Genomic DNA, 20,611 nt, shown 5'->3' with positions numbered 1-20,611 from the left:
CCTTTTGAAAAGGACTATTCTGTTGTAAATACATTACCCATCCATTTGTATTAGATACACCTTGCTAGTACTGGGTTGGACCCCCCTTTTGCCTCCAGAACTGCCTTAATCCTTGGTGGCATAGATTCAACAAGGTTCTGGAATCATTCCTCAGTGAGTTTGTTCCATATTAGCATGACAGCATCACACAGTTGCTGCAGATTTGTCGGCTGAAAATCAATGATGCTAATCTCCCGTTCCCCCACATCCCAAAGGTGATCTATTGGGTTGAGATCTGGTGACTGTGGAGGTCATTTGGAGTCCAGTGAACTCATTGTCATGTTGAAGAAACCAGTCTGAGATGATTCTAGCTTTATGACATGGAGCCTTATCCTGCTGGAAGTAGCCATCAGAAGATGGTACACTGTAGTCAGAATGGGATAGATATGGTCAGTTACAACACTCAGGTAGGCTGTGGCGTTGGAACCATGCTCAACTGGTAGGGGTTCAAAGTATGCCAAGAAAATATCTCCCACACCATTATACCCCCAACCTGCGCCGTTGATACAAGGCAGGATGGCCAGTAAGTACATTACTTTAGGAAATTGACTTGTCCCCTTTAAATAATCGAATATAAGGTAATATGAAGACCATAACCAACGGCTACAGTACAGCTGCTACAGTACATTTGGGGGTGGCTTAAACAAACCATACACCTTCATCTGACTCTCTCCTCTGCCTCATGCTCACTAACACCAACCACCTTTATGTCTTCCTTCACTATAACCATAAAGCCTTATTTTACCAATATCACCACTGTCCCTCCTCTCTATACTCATTTTGAGCTCACTTCTTCTCCAGAAACATCCTCAAAGCAAATAATCCCTCTGTGGTTCCATTTCTGTGCACAAATCCAAACTGTTACTCAAAAATTTTCATGGTGCCTCTGTCAGTTCTCCTCCCCCTCCCAGCTCTGCTCTGCTCCTGACTCACCAGCTGTGTCTACTCACCTCATCAAACCACCTGTGCTACTTAAGGAGACCCAGCTCAAGCATTCATCGCCAGTTCGTTAACCCTGATGGTGCCTAGTCTCACTGAGCTCTACGTCTGGCCCCCTTGCCTTGTACCTCTTGCTAATCTTGTTTTTGTTATGCCTCAGGAATCTCATGCCACAAGAGTCACCTGAGTCAACCACCACCTCGAGCAGCAGTTATCCTCCTGAACACCTTGAAGTGGCGTGGCTGAAGTTCTTGATGCCCATCAAGAACTTCAGCCACGCCACTCAAATTCAAATTAATTTAAAATTAATTTTATTTATATAGCACCTTTCATGACAAGAAAGACAGCTCAAGGTGCTGTACATAAGAACAAAAACAAATGCAGAGAAACATCAACCACTATCCGTACAATAAAATACATTAAATTAGCCCAGCACAATAAAATACACAAAGACAAACACCAGTGAGAAAAAAAAAAGAGAAACCAGAAGGCGCCGTCTGTCCTGTCCTCCTATTGACAGGGGTGTCAGTACAGTCCCAAACACCCCAGGGTGAGAAAACACTCATAAACAGTCTAATTTCAAATAAAATAAATGTGTGTTAAGATATCATAAAAAGTATACAAGTAAAATTCTAGATTAAACATATGAATATGATAAAATGTCATAAAATACAACAATAAAAATTCTAGATTAAGCAAATAAAATTATAAAATGATGTGATAAAACATCATTAAAAATAAAAAGAATGAAGAAAAAATATATATGTGATAGAATATCATCAAATATAAGAGTAAAAAATAGTAGATTAAACAAGTAAAATGCTAAAAATGATGTAATAAAACATCGTAAAACATAAAAGACAAAGTCTAATTAAAAGGTGAGTCTTTAATTTCTTTTTTTTTTTTTTTTTTTTAACTTGTCCTGTCCAACAGCTAGGCAGACAGATGAGAGCTGAGGGCCTCTTGGGCTGGACATATTTTACTTTAACAAGAGGGGTTATTAATCTTCAGACAAACCAAAGGTATGTCTGAATAAACCCCTTTTGGAATTGAGGCCAAACTTTATTAATTTCAAACATGTCTGAAAATCTTTGGTGTTGGACCGGACGGAAAAGGAAAGAGGGGAAGAAGAAAGAGGGACGTTAGAGAGAGGGGGGGTAGGGGGTGATAATAGGAGGGGAAGGGGGATAAGACCATGAAGCAGCATAAAGCAACAAGTTTACTGGTTGTTAATCATTATGGTAAGGTTCAAATGTAAAAAAAAAACAAAAAAAAAGGGCGGAGCCTGTCCACACACACACTCAAATGTTATAAACACACCTGTTAGTTGCAAAAATGTCCACCTGTCGACATGTACACAAAACAGATAGTGTTCACACGCATACTTATGCCTTAAAACCAACTAGTGTGAAATATTTCAGTCATTCAGTCTGTTGAGCTGACACCTGTGCTCAGGTGAGTGTTTATGTTCTTCTAAAATGGATGGTGGAACGTGAAAAGAAGGAGGGAGAGTGCCCAGCCATCCCCACCCCAAGACCCCCACCGCACCAGCAGCGGCAGCCGGATTCCCCCCAACACCACACGGGAACCGGCAGGGAACAACCGCCGCCCGGGCGACCAAGCCCGCCACCCAGGCCAGGGCCAGCAGGGCCGCCGCAAGGCCCCCAGAGCCAGAGAGCAGGGAGGCACGGAGGGAAAGGTGAGTCTTTAATTTCTTTTTAAAAACCTCCACAGTAGATGAGGCCCTCACATCCTTAGGTAGACTCTTCCACAGACGAGGCCCGTAGTTTCTAAACGAGGCCTCGCCATGGTTTTTTTGTCCTGACCCTGGGGACCTTCAGCAGGCCTGCACCTGAGGACCTAAGGGCTCTATGAGGTTGATACGGTAAAAGCAAGTCAGATGTAAAAGAAGGACCAATACCATTGACACTCTTAAAAACTATTGAAAGAATTTTAAAATCAACCCTGAAGCTGACGGGGAGCCAGTGCAGAGATTTTAAGATTGGTGTAATGTGCTCCCTCTTCCTAGTTCTTGTTAAAAAGCGAGCAGCAGAGTTCTGGACTAACTGCACGCGATTGAGAGTGGTTTTCTTAACACCAGAAGGGAGGGCATTACAGTAATCTATTCTTAATGTAATAAAAGCATGGATAAAGATTTCAGCACTCGACCCAACTCATATTTTTCCTCGACCCAACCCCCGGCAATGCTACGAACTCTGAGCCTCATCCGGACCTCCGGCCTCGCCTCGGCCACAGTCTCGCCAGAACCTCCAGCCACGCTCTACCACAAGACTCTTTAGACCTACAAAATCAATCTCATTTACTTACCCAACCACTTACCTGTCTCCTCCTTCCGGGTTACAGCATGTGGGTCCGTCTCGTGTTCGTATCATGACCTCTGTCTAGCTTCCACTACTCTTTCTGATTACTTCCATCCAGTGGTAGATCTTATAAGGTCTGTGTTGACTCTCTTTCTTCAGAAGCAAAAATCCTGTCTTGTGGCGTTCCCCAAGGTTCTGTATTGGGACCCATTCTATTCACTCTCTACATGATTCCCCTTGGGAGACTCATCAGCCAATTTTCAAATATTTCTTATCATCTTTACGCTGATGACATTCAACTTTATTGCTCCTTTGGTAAAAATAATTACACAAATCTATCAAATCTCCTAGACTGCTTGGCCAGCATTAGAGTTTGGTTAAATGACAACCATTTACTCCTGAACCCAAACAAGACAGACAATAATTTTTGCTCCTGATGACAAAATTCCCTCCATCAAAAGACACCTTGGTTCACTGAGCTCTTCTGTCCAGCCCAGTCTCAGGAATCTTGGTGTCTGGTTTGACAAAGCTATGTCTCTAGACTCTCATTCGAAGCGCTTGGTCAAAAACTGTTTTTACCACCTGAGGAATGTGGCTAAACTGAAGCCAATGTTGACCAGGTCTGACCTTGAGCTGATCATCCATGCTTTTATTTCCTCTCGTTTAGACTATTGTAATTCTCTTTTTACTTGTTCTAACAAAAAGTCTCTTAAACGTCTCCAACTGGTCCAGAACTCTGCTGCAAGGCTTTTAACTGGAACCAATAAGCGCACTCATGCCACCCCTCTGCTTTTATCTCTACATTGGCTTCCTGTTAAATTTAGAATAGATTTTAAGATTCTGATTTTAGTTTTTAGAGCCCTGCATGGACAAACCCCGATCTATATTTCTGACCTTTTAACTCCTTACACTCCTGCACGTTCTTTGAGGTCCACTGAAAAAAATCTTTTATGTGTTCCAAAAACTTATTTTAAAACAAGAGGAGACCTCGCCTTTCAGGCAGTTGCTCCCCGACTTTGGAACGACCTCCCCCTGTCTCTGCGCCAGATTGACTCAGTCGAGTGTTTTAAAGCTCAAGTTAAGACCTTTTTATTTTGGAAAGCTTTTAGCTGACTTTTACTTGTGTTCACTTTTGCCTGTTTGTTTGTTTCTATGCCTGTGTGCGTTTTATTGGGTATCGCTACTGATTTTATATTGTTTTTACTTTGTGAAGCACTTTGTGAGTCGCTCTCTGTGAGAAGTGCTATATAAATAAAGATTACTTACTTACTTACTTACTTTCTTCATTGTGCAATTCACCAGCTTTGTTCTTCTGTACTTTCCATAACTCTATAAACTACAAACGCGGAGCTCTTCGGATGAGAAATCTGTGATCGATCAGATCTTTGTTTTCATTCTAAGATGCTGGACCTAATTTCTAGGAAGGTTTGAGAATTTAAACAAGAGAAAAGTGTGAAAATGTTCATGTCTGAGAAAAGAGTTTGACTGTCATAAACGTCTGTAATCAGACTCTGTGTATTTCACTTATCGCGGTTATTTTTAGAACGTAATTCCTGCAATAAACGAGGGAACTCTGTTCTGGTGAAAAGGTAATACAGATATATGCATAGCTGCAGCACAAGACATAGAAATTTGCTTAATCATTATTACTGGATGAGAAACAGACGTGCAGGACACAGAACAGCAGCGCAAACTGTGAGACGTGACGAGCTGCAGCCCTCAAAGTCTTTATTAGGATTATGACAGGAGAGGATCGGTTATTTATTGTTTTTTTTGTGTTTTTGTTTAAATGTATGAGTGTATTTTTCCTGAATTTTTAGTCTTTGAAAATCATAGAGTCTTTTTTGGTCATTGCTTTTTATTTATTTTATTAAAAAGAATCATAAAGAAATAAAACTTTATTCATATAGCACTTTATAACTCCTTGAAGGTACCAAAGGGCTTCACAATAAGAAATTGATCTAAAATGGGATCAAAAGTTTGAAACTAAAAATTCTAGAATATTCTGTTTTAGAATAATTTTCAATCCAAATGTTTTCATCTACATTCCATGTTATATAATGCTCACTCCACGCATCTGCTCGTGGTCCGGCCCTTCTTTCTAATTTTAGAACCCAATGTAGTCCGCGAGTTAAAATAATTGCCCAGCCATGAGCCCAGGGGTCCCATCCCCTGAAGCGCCAACCCCCCAGGCCCCACACCACCCACTTCACACAGAGAGAGAGGAGCCAGAAAGCGCGCCCCTCCCCCCCATCTGTCAACTAGAGCTGTGTTTTTCAACATTTTTGGAGCCACGGCACACTTTTACCCTGACAAAAATCCTGTGGCACACCAGCATCCAAAAATGTTAAAAAAAAGGGGAAACTCATAGTCTGTATTGATCTACAGCCCCTCTGCAATCTCACGTGCATATTTGTGAGAATTGTGGCAGAAAAAGCTGGAAGTTGGAGCTGTTTTTTCTAAAAGATGTAATAAAAGTTAAGTTAGAAGATTTAAAAACTGTTTGATGTGTGTTTGTTGTGGTTTCAAGACGTTTAACAAGGACGACTCATTGTGCACTGAGACGCTGTCACTTTAACCCAATGCATCATGGGAGATCTAGTGCAAACCACCGCCGATCACAGACAGACTAGCATCTCTAGGTTTCAATGTTTTGTTCACTTGTTCCACGGTCTGACACCGGATTCTGTAGAAAGCTACACCGCTAAAGACGAGCTTTAGCTGGTATTTATGTTGGAACTGAGAGACTTTATGTGCAGAATCTGAACAAGGAAGTGAAGATTTTAACCGCTTCTGATTGGTCAGACTGATGACGTGTGATTAAGCCTCCAAGAATGATTGGTGGAGACAGTTAAAGGGGACTTTTCAGAAAACAGTTCTAGCTGCAGCTAAATCGCGGTACCATCATTCTTATCAAAATGTCTTTAATAGAATAAAATAAACACAAATAAAAAATAATTTTATGATTTTTCATAGTCCTAACTACTCAGTATTTTATCAGGGCCTGTTTAGATTAACACAGAGCTGATATCCTGGAGATGGTAAACGTTTTTAGATCAGTTAATGAGGGCAATTTCCCACGGCACACCTGACCATCTCCCAGGCACACTGGTTGAAAAACACTTGTGTAGAGCGACCGTGGGCCCCAAGAGGGTTACCCCGCCCCGTCACAGAGCCAAGGAAGGAGGGATCCCAGTCCCAGGTGCAGATGGGCAGCCCATCCACCGCCGCTGGACCCTCCCCCGAGAAGGGCCCCCTGCCACCCCCACACCCCGCCCAGCACAGGCAAAAAGACCACTCCCCCAAGTCAAGCTAGACCACTACTCAACCTCCCGACCACACACACCCACACCCGAGCCCGGCGCAGCACCCTTGCCCTCCCCACCCAGGCCCCGACCCCCACCCCTAAACCACAATAGAAAGACAAGGAGCAGCGATGTCCAGGCCCCTTACCCCCCAAGTCATGGAGTTAGCCATGTGATACCAGAGAGACTGAATTCTTTCAAAGTTACTTGAACTTTGGGCTGACATTTTTTCCAAGCTGATATGATCAAGCAGCAGATTTCTGTGTTTACTTAAATTAATATTTTTCTTGTTTTTCCAGTTTATTAAAATTGTTTTTTTAGCAATACAAAGAGTTATGAAAATGATAGATACTAATCCTCTTTCTACATCGATGGCACTCATGTCACCAAGCACACAAAGTGACGGTGAAGCCGTAATTGAAACCTTAAGCCAGACTGATAGATCGGCACATACCTGCTGCCAGAGAGCCTGGACAGGCGTGCAGAACCATAGTGCATGCATGTAATTGTCGGGTAGATTACTGTCACAGTGCTGACAAATGTCTGAGTTACTGAGACTGTATACACTACACCATCCGTCTATCCTTGTTTCTCTGTCTAAGAAAACACACCTTCCTCCTTTCCATCTTCCACCAACAGTAGCCAATATCCACCAACAGCACTGGGGGGATCGTTGTTAAACTAGACTATGACTAATCCAATTTAAAGTTATGTTGCTAATTTTTCACAAAACGTTACTTTCTTTGCAATTGTTTGTTATGAAAACAGTTTACTTTTTTGTTGTCATTCATGTATCCCCCTTATTTCTGTGCAGGGTCAGGGGGATGCTGGAGCTTACCCAGTTACTGGGGGAAAAGGGGCCCACCAAGAAACACAAAGGACAGTGCAGATTTTAAGCAACACATGTGATTTTTGTAAAAACAGGTCAAAATTTGTCAGTTCTTTTGGTTCTTTGTATGGAAAGATTGACAGAGAAATATCACAGAAAATATTCCAGCGTTAGGAATTCATTCTAATGATACTTTAAATCCCTGGAAGCACACTGAGATTCCACTTCTAGATTTTGCTTTTCACTTTAACCTGTGAATGTCTTGCTTCTTTTTTTAATCTTTACTCTTCTATCATGACTCTATCATGATTCTATCAAATCCTACAGTTTACTGCGGATATCGAGTGAATCAGATTTCTCAGGTTCCCCAGGGATTCTTTACAGTGACAGTACCAGATTTTATCAAGCTCGTGAGTCATTATTTTAGCAGTAGCTTGGTCACCACATACTGTAGATCTTACATTTAGCTTGTGGTAAACTTTCAGGATGAAATCTACCAAATCCTTTGATAAAAAAAATTTCTCCAATCATCATTGCAAACATGCAAAACTGGACCAAAAATTAGACTTTACAGACGTTATTTGTGACAGAGGTTTATTAAATTGTAAATGTTTGTTGCACAAAACAAAAGTATTTTGCTTAATGATGCATCGAACTGTGCCTGGCTCATCAATCTACACTCACTGGCAACTTCACCATGTACACGTGGCAAACTGCTCATTAACACAAAATTCTAATCAGCCAATCACATGGCAGAGACTTAATGCATTTAGGCATGCAGAGAGAGTCAACAAGATCTGAAGTGGCTTTGAACGTGGCATGGATGTTGGTGACACATGGGCTGGTGTGAGTATTTCAGAAACTGCTGATCTACTGGGATTTTCACCCACAGCCATCTATAGGGTGTTCAGAGAATGTTCCAAAACAAGAGAAAATATGCAGTGAGCAGCAGTTCAGTGGACAGAAATGTCTGGTTGATGCCAGAGGTCAGAGGAGACTGACCAGACTGGTTCTAGCCGATAGAAAGAAAACAAGAACTCAAAGAACCACTGGTTCCGATCGAGGTCTGCAGAAGAGCATCTCTGAACGCACAACACGTCCACAGCCTACCTGAGTATTGTGGCTGACCATGTCCATCCCTTTCTGACTACAGTGTTCCATCTTCTGATGGCTACTTCCGGCAGGATAAGGCGTCATGTCATAAAGCTGGAATCATCTCAGACTGATTTCTTCAACATGACAATGAGTTCACTGGACTCCAAATGGTCTCCACAGTCACCAGATCTAAACCCAATAGACAACCTTTGGGATGTGGTGGAACGGGAGATTGACATAATGGATGTGCAGCCGATAAATCTGCAGGAACTGTGGGATGCTGTCATGTCAATATGGAACAAACTATCTGAAGAATGTTTCCTCTTTGAATCTATGCCACCAAGGATTAAGGCAGTTCTGAAGGCAAAAGGGGTCCAGCAAAGGTGTGCCACTAAAGTGGCCGGTGAGAGTATATTTATATACAGTAGCTTACAAATATGTCTACCTTTATTAATGCCCAAAAAGCTTTTCAGCCACAGCCCCAGTCACACACACACCCACACACTGATTGCAGCCGAGCAAGGGACTAACCAGACCATCAAGAGCCACATGGGCTTCAGTGTCGTGCCCAAGGAGATTTGTAGAAGAAGCAAGATGGGAACCAAACATACAACCTTACACTCTGAGATTGACTGCTCTGGAAACAGCTGCCAAATATAATACAACATGATTAAAAAAGGTAGAATTTGGCTAATTTTTCATCTCTCTTCCCTTGGCTTTGATGTTTAAAAAAACATTACAGTAAACAAACACAATTAAAAGCAACAGATGCAAAAAGTAGCTAAAGTCTAATGGTTCATATAATGAAATATAAACTGAAATCATCAGAGGTTTAGTGTTGATGAGCCATTGTTTTAAGTGTTTATTGAAAGTTTCAGAGGTTGGTAACTGTCTGTGTGCTCTGACGTTCTGTTCTGTGGATCCTCACAGACCTGGCTGACTGACTGAAAGTGTTCTCATGCAGAAGGATACCACTTTCCCCTAACAGAGTGGTCCCTAACCTTTTTAACACAACGGACCGGTATGACGTCACATACAGTTTTCACGGACCGGTATTTCAAATGTAGGCTGATGAGTAATGTAGCAACACTACAACGAAGGGGGAACAGAGATGTGACAAAACAAACTCTGAGCTTTTATTTTGACACGCATGACATTGTACATCGCACAGGTCTGATCATCCTCTCCCCTTCACACACTCATGGTGCAAAAAAGAAGTGCTGTCTATCATATGTAGCTTCTTTTTTTTCCTGGAAGTCGAAGGCTCCTTGTTACGACCCCTAGTAGTTGTCTGCTTGTCTTGTGTGTGCGTGTGTGTATGCATATGTGTTCTCAGCTCCTGTAGAAGTCCAGCTCCTGCACAGCTGCTGACTCCGCCCCTCTGCAGAGCTGATTGAGGCTGCTACCTATCGCCTGGCTTGGAGGGAAGCTTAAAAGCTCCGAGGATCCTCTGCTCCAGTGGCGGCTGCATTCCTGAGTGGGAATTTGTTCTTCAGCCTGCCCCTGCTGTCTGCCTGGCCTTATCTTGAGAAAGCTTCTGGTTTCCCCCTTAGCTTTGATTCTGGTTTTGTCCTTTTGTTACATTTACTCTTGTGGTCTTTTGTTTGCATTTTGAGTAATTTGGTGCCTTGCTTTAAAGCCTGAGAATTTAAGTTATCCCATTATTTATTGCACCTTTGGTGTGGAGTTGATAATTTCTCTTTTAGTCCCCTATGAGTGTTATTTGTCACTGAATAAACGGCTGTGTGGCCAACTTTAACCCCGCCCGGTTATCATAATTTTCTATGTTACATATTTCTCCCTCCTCTCTGAAGAGGGACGTAACATAAGTGGGGGCTCGTCCGGGATTATTTAAATTTAAGGGGTTCAAGTGTCAGCTGTCACCAGCTTTTACCTTTGTTTGTGTGACACCTGCAGCGTTGTTGTGCTGACGTGTCCTTTCCTCCTGTTTGTGTGCCAACGCCTGTGTTTGAAAAGGGGAAAACCATGGCATCCGGCTTTAGTTTGGATAATTGTTTTTTGAGCTTTTGTATTTTTTGAAGCTGAAATTAAGTTTAAGTATTGCTGCAGTTCCAGTTTGAACACAAAGAAATCAGGTTTTTTATTGGAAAATTTGCTTTTGTGAATATGAAATTTAGCCATAAATAACAACATATTTATACAAAAGAAAGCATCACGGTCTTTGACATCAAAGCTATGAAAACCAAATAGTACGTTTTTATAGTAAAGTTATATATCAGCAAAAATAGAGTCTGTGATAAATTTATGAATGTTTTTCCAAAATTTGTATGTGAATTCACAAGACCAGAAGAAATGAGAGCAGGTTTCAGGTTGTTTCTGGCAGAAAGTACAGTTAGTGTTTATGTCAGCCTTAAATTTATTTAAATAATGCTTTGCTGGATAAGATCTGTGTAGGAGTTTAAAAAAGATTTCTTTGACTTTATTTGTTAAGAAGTATTTTTGTGGTAAAGACCAGACTTTTTTCCATTCAGTGTTCGAAGTGAAATTAGCCCAATAAAAATTAGCTGATGGAAGAGAAACTAAATGATCTTGGAACAAAGCTCTGATTTTTGGTTCAACTGTTTAGCGGAAGTGAAACAGAAACTACCCAGAGGGGATTTGAGCACATGAGGAGGATGAAGAGTCAGAGGATGGGCGCTGTAGAAACCCTTGAATTACATGCAGGTCCGGGCGGAGTGACGTATACAGACGTGCACATGCGCAGTCAGGACCCGGAAGTAGTGTCATTGTTATGAGAGCGACTTTTCATGGCTCTGCCGCTCTCCTGTTAACGGGCGCTTACCTAACCTAAACGACGCCAGAAAAGTGAGGCAGAAACAGAAGTTGAGTTGAGTTGAACGAGCAGCTGCTGGCTGTGCTCTGCAGAATGCTGCCTGCTAGCAGATACTCTAGTAAAGGTAAGTCCGCTAACGTCTGCTTAGCTGGCTAGAACTTAGCAAACACTCTAGAGAGAACGTTTTCTTCATCATTTTGTCGGAGCTTTGCATGTTTTTGTTGTCTTACGGTGTGTCTTTGTTTGTGGTGTGTGTGTTGTTGTTTTGAACAACAAACTTTAACTCCAACTGTCTCCAGCTGAGCTGAGCTAGCTAATGCAAATAAGTAGGTGAAAGTTCAGCCAGTGTTTGTCACTTTCAGCATGATCGTCGTTCTGGTTTGAAATCCAGTGACGTTTTATTTTAATCTTTAGTGACTTTTGTTTGTTTCATATATGTTAGCTAAGCTGTTGAATCACCTGACAATGTCATAACTATGAACTGAACTCCGCAGTATGAAAAAAGTGACGTCACGTCTTTGAGCTCATGTGTCAGACAGAAGCAGCTGTAGGTGGTCTGAGTCACGTGACAGCCCTGGTCCTGACCTGCACTTCCTCCCTCTCTGCAGCCCACAGGTGCATCAGGGCTCTGACCGCAGTACAGGCGGAGCGCGGCGCCCCTCAGCTCTACACCGCAGTAACCAGGAGGACGTGCTCCTCAGTGACCGCCCCGCGCATCACCACACACTACACCATCCACCCCCGAGACAAAGACCCCAGATGGGAGGGTAAGAACTTCCTCTGGATCTGTTCTGAATGCCTCCTGCTTCTGCGCGGCCAGGACTCAATGACAAAGCTTTCCACCTTCATTTCACCTAAAGACTTTAGCGGCCCAAAGTTTGGACACACTGTTGGGGCGACAGTGGCTCAGGTGGTTGAGCAGGTCGTCCAATGATCGAAGGGTTGGCGGTTCGATCCCCGCTCCCACCAGCCAAAAATGTCGTTGTGTCCTTGGGCAAGACACTTCACCCTCCTTGCCTCCAGTGTGGCTCCACTGGTGTGTGAATGTGCATGAATGGTCCCGGTGATGGTCAGAGGGGCCGTAGGCGCGAACTGGCAGCCACGCCTCTGTCAGTCTGCCCCAGTGCAGCTGTGGCTACAACCATAGCTTACCATCACCAAGTATGAATGAGGAGTGAATGAATAATGGACACAATGTTATGAGTTGAAAAGCTCAGATAAATCCAATCCATTATTATTATTATTACTGTTGGTTCATTTAAATGCACACGGAACCTGAAATGTTCATTTTTGATATGGTCTTAAAATCTATCGGTATTTTTGTGGAGGTGTCTCCTTTATGTTTATCACTCTGCTGTTCTCAGTGGTTTATTGTCCAGAAAGAGAAACATTTGTGGGACCACAAAATGCAGCTCAACTTCCTGAAGGGAGTGAAATCTGACCATCTGCTGCTTCCAACACATGGTGCCAGCATGTACACAAATAAGATATACATTTAAAGTTTGCTCTTTCTAACACAAGATTCCTAAAAATGCACCTGAAGACGAACTCACAAAGTCTGCAGGAACCGATGATGAAGAGCGGTGACTCCCCAAGACTTCTGCAGACTAATCCACCTGCAGAACCAAATCAATCAGAACTTTCTGGAGTGAGGAGCTTTTGTTCAGGAGCTGCTTGGGGGGAGTTCAATCACTTGAAAGCGGGAGTTAAACACCTGCCGCTACACCACAGCAGCTCAGTTTGTTTACAGGGATGCCAGCTGCAAATTCAACAAATCTTAGTTATTACCAATTAGGGATTTGGTTAATAACAGACCATTAGGCTAACATTAGATTGAAAGATCATTTTTACCAAAACAGAAAAAGCTTCTTTTTTTTTACTTGTCCTGTTCCGCAGCTGAGCAAGCAGATCAGAGCTGAAGGGCTCTTGTGTTTGACAGATGTTACTGTTACAATAGGGATTTATACAGTGTATAGTTGTATAAACCCCTAAAGGCTAAGCTTTATTTATGATAATTATATTTAAAAAAGCATATTTTTATAATCCCCAAATGTCCCTGTTTGTCATTAAGAAGCACGTTTGTAAAAAAAATCTGAAACTTTGGGTTTGTTTTTGAGCCTTTTTATTGGCGCACTCATGACAGGACTCTGAAGGTGTTGTGGTGGTGAGACGAGGTTTTCTGGAGCAACTGCAGGAGGACCAATGCCTTCATCGAGATCCGTCTTTGATTGTTTCCATTGTTCAGCTGTGACCGGTGCATGTCTGGTGGAATAGGATCTTTCCTGGTGAATGCACAGAATATTTAAAATGTCTTCATTCAGTCAAAGCTGTAGTTTGTATTTGATGGTCTCAGCCTCAGAGGTTTTTCTAAAGAGATTTCACATCTTAGTGAGAATCAGCATTAAGATGCTAAATGTTTTGGATGCATGTGTATACATGCATAAACAGACAAAGGGTGAAAATAGAAAAGAAAGTTACTGAATGCTGTGCTCTGTGAGGCAGTGGGACGTTCCTGCTGCTCTCTTATTTATGTTAGATCGTAGTTCCAGTGTTTGAGCGTTTCTCCAGTGATTGTGTGTTATTGAATTACATTTAAATGAATTCCACAGCTGCCTTCAGAATGACTCTAAGAACCTCAGACCTCACTTCAACATCCAGCACTCTGACTAAGAACAAAGCCTTAAAAAACAACAGTTACCATGATCCTCCTAGAGACACGCCGGCACACACAGCGGCTAATCCAGTTTCACTAATGACCCCATTAGAAGCAAAACACAACTATGACAGTGGCCTCCCCCACAGCAGTCTGTCAGGATGATCAGCTTCACTTATGTTCTGTTTCTAATCAGCTTGTTCAACTTTGAGATGGGCCAAGATGAAATTCTGACTATTATTTGTAATAAGTAACAGATTAGAAGTTCTTCTCCAGATTAGGGCGACGCGTGTTTTTGTTTTACTGGGAATTGTGTTGTGATGATGAAGATGCAGCAGTTTTCGTCTGATGATCTGTGATGGATGTTCTTCTGGCTTTGCAGTTGTTGGGCTGAAGGTCCAGCTTTGGTTGCTCCCTGAGTGCTTCTCTCCTGTGGGGTGTGTGGTGTAGGGGTGGAGATGGAGAGGTTTGCAGACGAGGCCGACGTGGTGATTGTGGGTGGGGGGCCTGCGGGTCTCTCAGCAGCCATTCGTCTGAAGCAGCTGGCCAACGAGCACCAGAAGGAGCTGCGGGTGTGCCTTGTGGAAAAGGCGCCTCAGATGGGAGCCCACACCCTGTCTGGAGCCTGTTTGGAGCCCTCCGCCCTCACCGAGCTCTTTCCTGACTGGAAGGAACGAGGGGTCAGCATCTGCAGATGTTCACGCACCTCATTGTTCACACCTGCAAAATGTTTGGCTTTTGGAAACAGAACACTGTTCTGTCTTATTTATGATCACACTAATACTACATACATATTGCACACTATTGTGTTTCAGATTTGATTCATTTATAGATGCAAATCAGCTTTTGCATATATGCTTGCTCATTAGTTTGATTGATCTAAATAGGAAGTTGATTGCTAAACATATTTTGTTTTGGCGTCTCCCTCAGGCTCCTCTGAACACGCCGGTCACTGAAGATGTCTTCAACATTTTCACAAAGAATCACAGGATCCCCGTCCCCATCCTTCCAGGTCACTGTCTTCTACTTCATTCACACATCAGACTGACAGACAGTCTGCACACCTCACTCCTGTTTCCAGGACTCATTCCACATTTACAGCATTAGTGTGCGCTGTCCATCATTTGGGAGGCAACACTCACTTAGGGGGACTTTTTAGCATGAAGGCAAATCTATGAATGAAGAAACAATCTAAAACTCTCACAATACTGAGCTTTTCTGTGCTGGTTGCTTCATGGCTGCAGGCCTCCCCATGCAGAACCACGGTAACTACCTGGTGAGGCTGGGAAACTTTGTGCGCTGGCTGGGGGAGCAGGCCGAGGAGCTGGGGGTGGAGCTTTACCCTGGTTATGCTGCTGCAGAGGTGAGATGTGTGTCTTCACGGGGGCCCCTGTCCCACCCATTGATGAATACTGTTAATGAACTTGAAGGAGCTGCATTTCCAGCAGAAAATACAGGGTTGAATGCTGAATTGCTGAACGAAAACAAAACTTAAAGGGTAATAATTGGAAAACGGCACAATAACAAAAAAGATGTTTTTGTGAAAAATGCCAGAGTAGGTATGGAACCAGTGAGCTTCAACACAGAGGATTCCCATTTATTTCAATGGAGGCAAAAATCCTGGAATATCTTGACAAGTTCAAGGATTTGAAGGAGCAAAAGTCTGGAAAAAGCTGAAAGAGCTGAACATTTAAATAGCTGAATGGATGAAATAGCTGAATGATTGTAGGAGTTGAGCGGCAAAATGGCTGAAGATACAATAATAAAGAAAGAGAAACAGGAAAACAACAGGTTGAATACTTTATAGTATAGAATACTTTATAGTATTCAACTAAATAGTAAGATGGAAGAAGTTAGAATCACAGCAAAAGTCTGAGAATAAAGATGTTGTGTGTTTCTTCTCTTCCTTGACATTCCTGGAACACAGAAAAAATATACTGTGCCTTCCTCCAAACAACAGATGGTGAAGAAGAGACCTTTACTCATGGCGAGAACGTCTCAATCTGTTTAACCAGTAAACCATGAAAGAACAAGCGGTCCTGATTGGCTTGAATAATCCTTGATTCATCCCATTAGGGGAAAGTCTGTGCCATCAGAAGAGCAAAGATCAGTTTATGAATGTTTTCTTATGAAATCATATCCTGGTAAGCTTTGTCATATTAAACTAATTTGCTACAAAGTGTGAATTTTGGCTTTTTTTTTGTTATTCAGGACTGTGAAAATGATTGTATTGATTTGATAACTACTGATAATCCACTAAAGGTATCAGATTAAGCAAATCCTGCTGGTTTGGTCCGTTTTTCAGCTTCCTGATTCTCTTTCATTTCTGATTCTACTGACCCGTTTATCAGCTGTCTTACCGGCAGATTGACAGGTGTGCCGACCGATTCTAGAAACAATGACGTTTTTCATAATCAAACACTTTTTTAGAGTACATTTTAAATGTTTCATGGAGTCATAATGAATTAGACATATCCATATTTGTCCTTCAGCAAGTGTCGGTCTCTCCGGCCTCACCTTCAGCTGCTGAAGCTGTTCTCGTCTTCACTTAGGTCTTGTTCCATGAAGATGGGAGTGTGAAGGGAGTCGCTACCAACGATGTCGGCATCGCCAAGGACGGCTCCCCGAAGGTAACAAAAATCTAAAGGGTTAGATTTCTAAAAGCTGCTGAAGCTCAAAGGCATTGGTTCAGGCTCTGCAGCTGCTCTTCTTCAGAAAACTGTATGTTTAGTTTGGAGTGCTACAGAAAAATCAGGATTTGTGTAGTCCCATGCTAACAACAGCTTGACTGAACCCACAGTGGTTGTGTTGCTGTAGATGTGGACGCGCTCACACAGGTTCCTTCAGTTTAGCCTTTGCTCGTCTCACCTGCTTCTGCTTGATTGCGTTTCCTCATCATGTTTCTGACTTTCAGGATGTTTTTGAGAGAGGGATGGAGCTCCACGCTAAAGTCACCTTGTTTGGAGAGGGCTGCCACGGCCATTTGGCAAAGCAGCTTTACAAGCAGTTCAACCTGCGGAAAAACTGTGAGCCTCAAACGTACGCCATCGGCCTGAAGGAGGTAAAGTTCTGCAGGCATCAGGTTTCCCAGATGAAATCATGTCTTTGTGCTTTTGTGATTAGTGAAAGTGATGAAGAGTTACACTACGATCACGGAGAGAAACTGCTGTGTTTTCCTTCTCTTTTGAAGTTGTGGATGATTGATGAGAAGAAGTGGAAGCCAGGCAGGACAGAGCACTCTGTGGGCTGGCCTCTGGACAGACACACGTATGGGGGGTCCTTCCTCTACCACCTGAATGAAGGAGAGCCTCTGGTGGCTCTGGGCTTTGTGGTGAGCAGCTCTGCATGCATGTGAGCTCAGTGACGCATGACGTCACTTTCTGTTCTGTTGAAGGAAGATCTTTTTCAGTCCAACGTCACTTCATTCAGAGAAAAGACCGATTCCTTTTTTAAGAAGTGAAGTGGGGGCTTCAGTGAACAGTTTTTTTTGTGGGACAGCTTACCAGAGATGTTCTCTTCATTGTCTTCCCTCCCCAGGTGGGTTTAGACTACACCAACCCTTACCTGAGCCCTTTCAGGGAATTCCAGCGCTGGAAACACCACCCGTTTGTAGCTGCGACGCTGGAGGGGGGGCAAAGGATCGCTTACGGCGCCCGAGCCCTGAACGAGGGCGGCTTTCAGGTGTGCCTCTTCATCATTAGCTGACTGATGGGGGGGTGTGTGGGGGGGCAAGTGTGATGAAAGGTTTTTGTTAGTGTAGCTTTGGTTAAACCAAATGTGGTCTGTTGTCTTTTGACTCCTTATAAAAAAACTACTTTTTTTTTTAAAGTCAGCCTTTGTCAGAAGCACGTCAGTTTTTCTGCTGTAGCTGCACGGATCGACTGTGCACGGATCCACCTGTGCACGGATTCACCTGTGCATGGATACGACTGTGCACGGATACGACTGTGAACGGATCCACCTGTGCACGGATCCGACTGTGAACGGATCCGACTGTGCCTGTCTACTGGTCACCTGTCTGTCTCTGCACTCAGTTGTTTTGAATCATTCTCTGGACTGATTTAATAAAAGCTTCAGTCATGTTTCTCTCTGTTTTTCAGAACTAAACGTTTTTTATTTAGATTATTCATTGGTTCTATTGAACTCTTGCTTTTGCTTTTACATGAATAGTATTTGCTGCAGCAGTTTGGAATTAATCCCAGATCTCTTTATTCTGGATTTGGTTTGATGAAACTCGGCTGTCATGGTCTTCAAGCTGAAGGACATTTGTGTAGAAGTGCAGGAGAAGTGACCTGGTTCCTCTTCCTCTGCAGTCCATCCCAAAACTGACCTTCCCTGGAGGGCTGCTGATTGGCTGCAGCCCCGGTTTCATGAACGTCCCCAAGATCAAAGGCACCCACACGGCCATGAAGAGCGGCATCCTGGCTGCAGAGGCCATTTTCCCCAAAGTCACGGCAGAGGAGGCGGATTCAGAGATGGCAGGTACGCAGTGACACTCACCTGAGGCTGCAGCACCTGTGTTATAGCCTCAGGTGACAGGATTGAGGAGGTGACTGAAAGTCCTCACTGATGCACCTTTGTCCTTTAGTTTGACGTCTACTGTTTCTTCAGGATGCTCCTACATGTCACACTGTGATACACTGACCTCCTCCCACCTGCCAACCAGAAACACACCTGAAAATGCACAAATTGGAGCTCTGATAAATTCAAAACCCCAAATTTAAAAATAAGACTGCACCCCTACCCCCACCCCTCATCCTCATGGATACCAAAGACTGAAGAACGCTCACAGACTGACTCACTGCTCCGTCTTTGCAGTGCTGCTTCTGTTTTTGGGGATGGATCTTCACTCGTCTGTCCTTTCTCCCTCAGGGCTGCATGTTCCCGAGTATGCAGAGAGCTTGAAGAGCTCCTGGGTGTGGAAGGAGCTGCACTCGGTGAGGAACATCCGACCGTCCTTCCACAACCCCCTGGGCCTGTATGGGGGCATGATCTACACCGGGATCTTCTACTGGATCCTCAGAGGGAAAGAGCCATGGACGCTGAAGCACAGAGGTGAGCTCTGCTCACGGGGAGCTGCTGAACAATCCTTTGACCTGTGAAGGCTCAGGCTTCAGGTTTATTAGGAATCGGCTCTTCTCTCTGAGTTCCTGCACTAGAGAACAGCCTTTCATAACCAGCTGTGTCTGATCTGTGGCAGGCTTGGACGCTCACCAGCTCAAACCGGCTAAAGAATGTACACCCATCGAGTATCCCAAGCCAGACGGCAAGATAAGCTTTGATCTGCTCTCCTCCGTGGCCCTGAGTGGAACCAATCATGAAGGGGACCAGCCCCCACACCTGACCTTAAAGGACGACAGCGTCCCCGTGGCCAGGAACCTGGCGGTTTACGACGGGCCTGAGCAGCGCTTCTGCCCTGCAGGTAACGCCCGGCTTCTTCACAGCAGAGAGGAGCAGCGCTCCTGCTGAAGCTAGCACACGGTGGTAACCTGAACCACACGAGTCCTCCTCCTCCTCAGCCTGGAGGACTGGGGGTCTGTCTGTGATGAAACGAGAACGTCACACCTGACTGCAGAACAGTCCGTCTGCGACACGTCCACTGTAAATGAGACATGGTCGTCCAGTGTTCTTCTGGGCCGTGGTCAGACATCTGCACGGAGGATTGGAATCTGAGCCTCGCAGCAGCATCGCCGTTAAAATGAGCTCCTTTGGTGGACAAGTGTTGTTACCATTAGTCCCAGGTTTCCACTAAAACTGGAAGAATTCAGCCTTTGGAAATATTGAGATGAAGATTCAGCTCAGATTTGATTTATGATTTTCCACTTCACACTTTTATTAAAAGGTCTCTCAGAACAAGACTATTCATTCAACCTGAGGTGATGATTAAGTTTGCTTCAGAGGGCATTTATCACACTTCCACATCTGTGAAAGAATCTGGACTTTTACAGAGATGCGTCCATGAGACAAAGGTTTAGGGGACACATCAGCCAGAAAGCATCTGCTGTGATTCTTAGGGCTTCACATCAGTCACATGTGCACTCATGGACCAATCAGTTTGCATCAATCCCTCGTCATCAGTGTCTTATTGTGGCCTAAAACACTCAACACATCCCACAATAATCGTCATCAGACGTCTGTTCCATTCAGTCACACATTTTCCTCTGCTAGTTTAACGTCAGACGAATGATGCGATAAGATGACAGCTCATCGTTCTGTTCTCACCTTCCTCCAGGTGTGTATGAGTACGTTCCCGTGGAAACGGGGGACGGCATGCGGTTGCAGATCAACGCTCAGAACTGTGTCCACTGTAAGACCTGCGACATCAAGGATCCCAGCCAAAACATCAACTGGGTGGTACCTGAAGGGGGCGGGGGTCCGGCCTACAACGGAATGTGAGCGGCTCGGGGTTCTGGCGCCTGTTTTACGGTTCAGATTGAGCATCCGTGTGGGTGTATGTGCCTGACTGTGGAGAACAGAACTGTTTTATAATGTAACAGAACGAGCTGTTTTTTAGAGAAAACCCGGAAACACTTCTCTTCTGAAATAGAAAAAGCTGTAAAATAAATGGTTAAGCATCAAATGTTGAGTTTAATTTAAACATGACAGTATGGAATAAACAGAAATGACAGAAAAGCA

General features: G+C 43.7%; 1 protein-coding gene across 1 annotated transcript; it reads left to right on the top strand.

Moving 5' to 3' along the window:
- Nucleotides 1–11,250: 11,250 nt before the first annotated feature.
- etfdh (electron transfer flavoprotein dehydrogenase) lies at nucleotides 11,251–20,611 on the top strand. The gene is made up of 13 exons (XM_004086471.4): nucleotides 11,251–11,446; nucleotides 11,931–12,089; nucleotides 14,426–14,655; nucleotides 14,906–14,987; nucleotides 15,220–15,338; nucleotides 16,528–16,605; nucleotides 16,890–17,036; nucleotides 17,166–17,306; nucleotides 17,513–17,656; nucleotides 18,289–18,457; nucleotides 18,848–19,030; nucleotides 19,176–19,397; nucleotides 20,208–20,611. The coding sequence occupies exons 1-13, from the start codon at nucleotides 11,416–11,418 to the stop codon at nucleotides 20,369–20,371; spliced, it is 1,869 nt and encodes a 622-aa protein (XP_004086519.1). The 5' UTR covers nucleotides 11,251–11,415; the 3' UTR covers nucleotides 20,372–20,611.

This window comes from Oryzias latipes, chromosome 10 (assembly GCF_002234675.1).
Source record: "Oryzias latipes chromosome 10, ASM223467v1".
NCBI lineage: Eukaryota > Metazoa > Chordata > Actinopteri > Beloniformes > Adrianichthyidae > Oryzias > Oryzias latipes.
Note: the sequence above shows the minus strand (reverse complement) of the source record. Positions and strands in the feature narration are given on the sequence as shown.

Coding starts and splice junctions, on each gene's coding strand:
- etfdh (XM_004086471.4), top strand. CDS start 11,416: ATGCTGCCTGCTAGCAGATACTCTAGTAAAG. Junction 11,447..11,930: donor TAGCAGATACTCTAGTAAAG/GTAAGTCCGCTA, acceptor CCCTCTCTGCAG/CCCACAGGTGCATCAGGGCT. Junction 16,606..16,889: donor CCAAGGACGGCTCCCCGAAG/GTAACAAAAATC, acceptor TCTGACTTTCAG/GATGTTTTTGAGAGAGGGAT.